This window comes from Misgurnus anguillicaudatus, chromosome 16 (assembly GCF_027580225.2).
Source record: "Misgurnus anguillicaudatus chromosome 16, ASM2758022v2, whole genome shotgun sequence".
Lineage (NCBI taxonomy): Eukaryota > Metazoa > Chordata > Actinopteri > Cypriniformes > Cobitidae > Misgurnus > Misgurnus anguillicaudatus.
In genome coordinates this window covers 13,869,565-13,878,440 of record NC_073352.2, presented here as the reverse complement: position 1 = coordinate 13,878,440, position 8,876 = coordinate 13,869,565, and the positions used below count along the sequence as shown (strand labels likewise).

Genomic DNA, 8,876 nt, shown 5'->3' with positions numbered 1-8,876 from the left:
TGTATTTTGTCCACAAACTTCAAAAGCACTGAGGTCTCTCAATAAACTATGAAGCAAAACATTGCCATAAAATATGAAATAAGCATATTTGTACTTTTAACTTTAGAAACTTTCTGGTATAGTTTGTGTAAAAGCACTAGCGATCTTCCTCACCCAAATTCCAAACTAAACAGGAGAGAGAGAGAGAGAGAGAGAGAGAGAGAGAGAGAGAGAGAGAGAGAGAGAGAGAGAGAGAGAGAGAGAGAGAATAAAAGAGGTGGGAAAGAAAAGTTAAACGCCTCCAATCTGTTTTTTTGAGCCTGGCTGGTGGCTCATGGGTGTTGGGCTGAGTTTTGGGGGAGGGAGAAGAGTTTTGGAGGGAGGGACAATGTCATCAGGATTGGGGAGGAGATGATGAACCTGATTCCTCTGGGAATAAGGTGTCAGCTTTACAACTCTCTACAGTCGTGAGCATGCTAAATTGACTGGAACCTTCAACATTAGCTTTATGGAAGTATTTTGGTGTTCATTATGGATAAAAAGCGATTAGCTTTATTGTCGCTCTGGAATACTGTCATACCAAAGGTGCGAGGACTTTGAAAACTTTTATGCATTACTGGAATCCAGGACCTCAGGTAAGTTTCTGAGATGTCAGGCATGCGGTGTCAGTTTCCTTAACTTCTCTTTCTGTCTTTTTAAAGTGGATATTTCATTTCACAAAACAGTTTAAAAATGTGGATTTGTAAAAGTCGTTGTGGGTTTGTGTTAACAATGTTTTACAGTAATAGAATTGTATTAATCTTATTTTGTTATGGTGAACATTATGATGGGCTATTCAATCACAAAGTGTGGAAATGAAACCAATTGAACTGTTTTTGTAGGTTTTCCAAAAACTGAATGAAGTATTTATAATAATAATAATAATAATAATAATAATAATACAAAGTTCCCCTGTAGCAAACAAGAGGGTGCTACCACACACATGTGCAAACTGAAAGTGGGCTTCACATGATTTATGTAGTTAAACATACTAGAGAAAACTATTTAATATTATTATGTATACCACAAATTTATATTTAGAAAACTATCTTTTTAACATCTTAACTGTAAAAAACGAAGTTAAAACAACTTGGTTTTGCAAGTCAATTCAACTTACTACTTTAAGTTTTGATTTAAAAAAGTTGACATAACTTATAAATTCAAGTTGAAATTTTTTAACGGGATTTAAAACAAATTCTGCATATTTTTTTACAGTGATTTAATCTGTTTACTGAACACAGCATGGCTAAGGCCTAAGGTAACATTGGTGTAAATGAAATATTATTTTAAGAAATATACATCTATTTCTTATCTCAGCAATAAAGGCTGGTCCATCATTAAAACATGATATTGAGCTGTGAGATAATTATATATTAATTATCGATTTGCAACTGTCAAGATGATAGACCGCTGTCCAAGGCCAACTTAAGTAGGATTAAGCTACATCTCCAAACTCTTCAATGAAGACCTCCTAGTACGCGTGGAAAAGGGACTTTTTATATCGGCTATGGAAATGTAGGTGCTTATTTTATTAATTTAATTTATCAAGGAAGTGAATTAAAAGGAATCAGTAATAAATGATATTTTTATTGCTAGAATTCCACATACATATAACAGTATTTAATAATTATTGCCAATTATTATTTGGTACCGATAATACAAATTATTTTGTAGCATACATACAAGTTTATGCAGTGCAAAACAAAATGCAGCATGAAGTTAAAACAACTTGGTTTTGCGAGTCAATTCAACATATTGTTTTAAGTTTTGTCTTAAAAAAGTTGACCTAACTTAAAAATTCAAGAACTTAAAAAAGTTGAAATTGTTTAGCTTAATTTTTTAAGTTAAAGTAACATAAAATATGTGTGGATTAGACAAAAAGATTTTTTTACAGTGTGGATGATTTGCCAAACCTTTTTTTATTTAAAAACATTGTGCACTGTAAAACAATATGTCATTTGATGTTATTTCAACATTTATTTTTATGTTATTCTAACTTATCAAATTTTGTTAAGTGATTTCAACTTCAAGTTTTATAAGTTATATCAACTCTTCACCAACCAAAAAATGTAATTACAGTAGTAAGTTGAAATGACTTGCACAGCCAGTGGATTAATCTTAACATTACAAAAAGTACAAACTTTATCAACACATTACCTCCACTAGGGCTGGGAAAAATCTTTTTTTTTTCCGATTAATCGTGTTTTTTAAACGTAATCGATTCAAAATCGATTTTCAAAGGCCATGAATATATATATTTTATATTTTTCCACAAACACTGAACATAAGATTAACGTTAACCTAATTACTAGTCTTCTCCACTGGATGTTACCCTTTTTTTGCCTTGCGCGATGTTACCAAGGAGTGAGAGGCGAGCCTGTCATTCATTCATTCAGTGCTTAAAATGGTGGTTTCAGGTGCTTTGTCAACGTTGATGCCACCTTCACATAAAAAGTCTGAGGTATGGAAGCATTTTAGATTTCGTAAGCAAGACGACGACGATGTGGCTTTTCATTTCTTTTTTTTAATTACCCACTTGTAAACTTCACACTGTTCTTTTTTATAAATATAGTATTTGTATTAAATCTATATTCAGTGAGTTGAATCGAGAACCGAGTATAAAAATCAAACCGAGAATCGGAACCGAAAATCGAACCGAGAATCAAATAGATTCGATAGCTTGTGAAAAGAAATCAAATCAATCTGAAACATCTGAATTGATACCCAGCCCTAGTCTCCAAATTTGTGCTCAACAGCACTAAAAGCTCGTAATATAGGGGAACCATTTTTAGTGCTATATAGCACCTGAAAAGCACCCATGAAGAATCATCTAGGGGTGATATAGCACCACTATAGCACAAGATATGGTTCTATATAGCACAATATGGTTCTACACAGGTGCTACATAGGTGCTATATAGCACTTAAAATAGTTTCCCTATGATTACGAGCCAGTGAACCACCTTTAGTGCTATTTAGCACCGTTTGTTTTTTGAGTGTAGACGCAAAAGAAGAATGTATTTAATCTTTAATCTAAACAGACAAAATGCATCCATTTCCTTTATATGCATCCATTTCCTTAATACAATCAAAAATGGCATCATTTCAGATAGTGGTTTGTCAGTTAGTGCTTTCGCGTCACTCGAAATACACCACTACGGTTGAACTAGTTGTTCTCTTGAAAATGACGCATCTACGGGCATGTTGATGCTTGGCTCTGGCCACAACTTTTGCAAACAATAAACCAACCGAGAGAGCTAACATAATCTAGGCGGTTTTAAGTTATAAACCCATACACCACAAACCATCAAAAAACATAAAGGAGAAAGTTTCATAAAGAGCCCAGTTTAGTTTACGACAAAGACATTGCACTTTACACAAATTGCTTCTTAAAATAATGTTGTAAATATGTGACCCTACCTGTAAAAACGCATCTAAAGTCATTTTTTGTGATTTACTACTTATTACATAAAATCATCATACACAATGTAAAGAACATTCTGTAAAAATATAAGCTTGATATCTACAATATTGACTGAGTAAGATCATGTCAAAGATTGAAATCATATTAATGGCCAAAAACCAACTTTGACGATTGATATCTCACAACTTGATTTTGAGACTTTAGCCTGCTTTTCACAAGCAATGTCACATATTGTTCAAAACCTATGCAATATTTGATTTTACTTTCTTAATACTCTGCTGGTGTCACTCAATGTATTATATTATACAGTGTCAATACAGGAAGTGTGCATGCATTCTAAGGTGTTCACAGTATCCTTAAATGCCGTTGAATCTAACAAAACTGGCAAAGTGAGATCTGATAGTGAAATATGATCTGAAAGGCCCTGCCGCCTGGTTGAACGTGTGGTGACAGGTTGATGTGAGAGTGAAGGCTGCAGGGTAGCACACATCACATCCTACTGCTAACAGACTCACCCCGAGGGATTTCGCAACTTTTACCGGCTGGATTTTCGAAGCTTTCATATAGCTGCAAAAGCATTGTTACTGTAACTAACTCACACGCGATGTTTATATTCCTTTAAAGTCACGAATTATGTGTTCCTCGGTATAAGCCGCCACCACCACCCCCACCACACACAAACCAAAAGACTGATAGAGAGATACAGAGATTTATGGCTTTCTAAATTGTTGTCATAAATGTTTAGACAGGAATCTGACCTAACTTATACTACATGATCAATGGTTAAATTAATGAGTTTTGATTTCTTCAACAGAGTTCTTTGGAATAGCGTTACAAAGTAGTGGTGTAGTTTAAATATGCTAATGTATTGTATTTGACTAGCTAAACCGTGTGAAAAAGAGTATCATCTGTTTTAAACAGTTCTAGCTTGTCAAGACATGTGAAAAAATGAGGAAAAATACCAGTGTGTGGTCTTTCACAAGATGACATTTGGATAAATAAGTCTGCAAGTCTTTAATCTGAATATGGGAAAACATGAATATATGACCAAAGCAACTTATGATGACCATAATCCACCTGGAAGAAAATTAAAAAGCCCCTTAAAACATTGTTTTTTTGCCTTGTTTCAGGTCTGCAGGTCCCGACAGAGAGAATGGCCTTCACAGATACAGCCATAATTCTCACTGTCACGGCAGTCCTAGGAACCATAACCAGATGTCAGGGGAGCTTGCTTAAAGACAACTCTCTGCTGAGGTTCACCTATCATTTGTACAATGCCAGCATTTATGAGAACTCTGCTCCCAGAACTTACTTGGAAAGTCCTGTCCGGATGGGTATCATACTATCTGATCCCTTCTGGGACATCAAGTACAAGATTGTTGCTGGTGATGATGACGGTCTTTTCAAAGTGGAGGAGATAGCTGTCGGAGATTTCTGCTTTCTGAGAATCAAAACCCGAAGCAGTAACTCTGCTGTGCTCAACAGAGAGGTACGGGACATCTACACTCTTACTGTTGAAGCTACAGAAAGCATCTACGACAACAAGGCTAGAACAAAGGTATCGATTCAGGTGCTTGACACAAATGATCTGAAACCGCTGTTCTACCCTGCCTCTTATAATGTGCTAATCAAAGAAGACACACCGATCAAGTCAAGTCTGGTGAAAGTAAGCGCAACAGATGCTGATATTGGCAGCAATGCTGACTTTTATTACTCATTCACGACCAGATCCCATCCATTTGCTGTTGATCCTTTCACTGGGATGGTTTCGCTTGTCAAGAGACTTAACGCTAGTCAGAGAGACAAGTATGAGCTCACCGTTCTGGCAGAGGATAGGACAAAGAAAATCTCTGGTGTTCAAAAGTTTGGAAATGTAGCAACGGTTGTTGTGAACGTGCAAAAGGTAAAAGAAAATTTTACTATTATCACACCCATCAGTGCAGCAAATCCTCAAATGGATGATTGCACAATAAACGTGAACATCAAGATGGATCCCAAGGAGAAGGAGAAAGCTGCGTCTTTGAGGATAGTTGAAGGGGATTCACCGAAGAGCTTTGAGGTTGTACCGTCTGCTTTGCAGGGCGATGGCTTTCAACTGATCTCAACAAAACTGATTGACTGGTCAGAAAACCAATTCGGATTAAACATTTCTCTTCAAGCAATAGACAGAAGTAATCCCTCTTTGCAAACACCAATAAAAAACGTCCATATCCCTCCACCTGATTTTAAACCCATGAAATTTGAACAGGAACAGTACCGTGTCACCCTTAGTGAGTTTTCTCCACCAAAAACACATGTGGTTAAAGTATCCGTGGGGCCGAGTTTAAGAAATACAACCTTCAGTATCAAAGAAAACACAGATAGATTCAAAATCAGTGCCAAAACCGGTGTAATTGTGACCACTCAGTCTCTTGACTTTGAAAAGCAATCTCATTATGAGTTTGATGTCACAGTTAATAATGGAGAAGCGGTAACCAGGGTCATTGTGGATGTAATTGATGAAAACGATAATGCCCCTAGTTTCACATTGGCCTCATACCAAGCTTCCCTCGCTGAAAATGTTCCAATCGGAACAAGCATCTTAACCGTCTCCGCTTTTGATGTTGATAAAGATAACAACGGTTTTGTGACCTTCGCAATAGCAAACACAGCTCCCGTGCCTTTCAGTATAGACCCATTGACCGGTGTGATTTCTACTACTGAGGAATTTGATTATGAACTCATGAAGAGGTGGTACCACCTGAGAATCTGGGCCTCTGATAGTGGCAGCCCTTTCAGTAGAGTGAGCGAATGTTCAGTAACCATTACCATGACCAACATTAACGACAACGCTCCAGTGTTTGAGCGGGTGGCGTGCAATGCCTCCATACCTCGAGACTTTGCAGTGGGGAGGAGTATAGCAGAGATGTCAGTACTTGATCTGGATGAACTGCAGCAGATTATATACGCAATAGAGTCTGGAAATAATGATGGATTGTTTGCTATTGACCCTTTTACTGGCACCCTAAAACTTGCCAAAGCCATCTCTACTTATGTATTAGATAATTCTTTATATAAACTTAAAATAACAGCAACAGATGGCAAATATGATGCTGATCCCAACACTGTAACTGTGCGTATCACAGCCAAGGGAACAGACGCCTTCACGCATTGCGAAGACACAGGAATTACTAGGCAGTTGACAGAGAAGCTTATTGAATCATTTAAGCCTTCCCTTACTGTCAAAGAAGACGAGTCCATCTCTGATATTCATATCATTAACCGCCACATTCCAAAGTTTTTCACAGGCACACCAAGCTCGATTGACATACGGGAGGACTTTGATCTCAATGGTTCTGTGTTGCAGTTTAACGCCACCGATAATGATTCTGGGTTTAACGGAAAGCTTGTCTATGCAATTTCCAGTGGAAACGAAGATGGGTGTTTTTATATCGACATGAACGAAGGTGACCTCAAAGTCATTTGTGAACTGGACAGAGAGCAGAAAGCATTTTACATTCTCAACATCACAGTGTATGATTTGGGCTCTCCACAAACCTCTACTTGGAAATTGCTTGCTGTCAGTATTTTGGATGCGAATGACAATCCACCGTTATTTTCCCAGCCAAGATATACTGTATGGATCCCAGAGGATACAGAGCTCGACAAAAGCATCTTCAAAGTCAGTGCGGTGGATTTTGACCTTGATGACAATGGGGAGTTTAAATACTCACTATTAACCTTCACGGATTTGTTCAAGATTGATGAAGTCACGGGAGTGGTGAAGGTAGCTGGGAATTTAGATAGAGAAACCTTTAGCAGATATGACTTAAAAATTGAGGCCAGAGATCAAGCCAAGCAAGACCCCCAGCTTTTCTCATTTGCAGATCTGGTGGTTGTACTTGAAGATGTTAATGATAATCCTCCGAAGTTTGAACCCACAATCTTCAAGGTCAAAGTTCCTGAAGACGCTCCTCTAGGCACAGTGCTGTTATGGGTCGAAAGCTTCGACTTGGATCTGGATAGTGGAGGCCTTATAAGCTACAACCTGAAAAACAATGAGGCTGGTACATTTTTACTAGACACCTCCACAGGCTGCTTGACCCTAGAGCATGAACTGGACTTCGAAAAGCAGCAGTTCTATAATCTAACTGTTCGAGCCGTAGACCACGGAAAGCCAAGGTCTTTGTCATCTTCATGTTTCATCGAAGTCGAAGTGTTGGACGTCAACGAAAATCTAAACCGACCAATCTTCAGCCTGTTTGTACATACTACAGCAGTTATGGAGGATGCTAAAATAGGAGCCTCAGTTCTGACACTCACCGCTGTGGATAACGATCTTGGACGAGATGGAATTGTTAGATACTATATCCATGATGGCTCAGGGCTTGGCGTCTTCACGATTGATGAAGAAACAGGTATGTTTGAGATGACAATATTTCATGTATGTTCTACATGCTTTACTCGTGGAAGGAAAAATACCTTGTGGACATTACTGAACTTTTTATTGATCCAGCATTTGACATATGGTGCCAGACACATTTTAAGGCAAACAATACATCATGTTTCGGTCATAACCTAGAGGTCAAGAAGATATTTAGGGTTTTTTAACCCAACATGCTATATAGCGTATTTCTAATTACCACTGCTAACAGTAATCCAGGACTCACAGAAAATAAGTAGTGGACCTTAAACATAAATGCATATGATTTTTCAATTTACCTATTTCTGTAGCTCAGTTGTGTTGTGACCAATACAAAAGGCTCTGGTTTTGATTTCCTGAAAACACACTTACTTAAATACTTTAGGTGCACTGTTGCTTTGAATAAAATCGTCAGCAAAATGCATAAATGTACTTTAGTATATCGTTTCGACCTAATTAATGATAGACATTTCTGCCTTGCAGGTGTTATTCAAACTGCAGGTCCTCTGGATCGCGAGGCTGTGCCACACTATTGGCTAACAGTTTATGCAAAAGATTTGGGCACCGTACCACTGCTATCCTGGACTGAGGTCTACATTGAAGTTTTGGATATAAATGACAATCCCCCAGAGCTCTCCCAACCTGTTTACTTCGCATCAGTGCAAGAGAATCTGCCGAAGGGCAAATCTGTGCTCAAAGTATCTGCCACCGACATGGACAAGTCCTCAGAGGGAAAACTAACTTTTCAGATCATCGATTCTCAACGTGTATATTTCACCATAGATGCAAAAACAGGTAAACTCTTCTTTAAATAGTTCACAATCAAAAGTTTCACCTTAACTCATTTTTACCTTAATGAATTCAGAGTTTGTTGGCAGTGATTCATCTTAATGGTGAGTCATCTCATGTGATAATACAATCTCTTAACAGATTGATTAAACATGTCTAGGCACACTTTTTACGTAACGGTGGTATGCCACGTGAAGGGCACAATGAATAGAGTCTCTAATTACTGTACTGTGAATACCGTGAT

At 37.7% G+C, this 8,876-nt stretch overlaps 1 protein-coding gene across 1 annotated transcript in view; it reads left to right on the top strand.

Moving 5' to 3' along the window:
• The first annotated feature begins 312 nt into the window (after positions 1 to 312).
• The window catches only part of fat2 (FAT atypical cadherin 2), a 47,350-nt gene continuing 38,786 nt past the window's right edge, over positions 313 to 8,876 (top strand). The window contains exons 1-3 of the mRNA XM_055177772.2: positions 313 to 614; positions 4,572 to 7,838; positions 8,327 to 8,638. Coding sequence (XP_055033747.2) covers positions 4,595 to 7,838; positions 8,327 to 8,638 — 3,556 coding nt within the window. The 5' untranslated portion in view covers positions 313 to 614; positions 4,572 to 4,594. The remainder of the gene's footprint in view (positions 615 to 4,571; positions 7,839 to 8,326; positions 8,639 to 8,876) is intronic.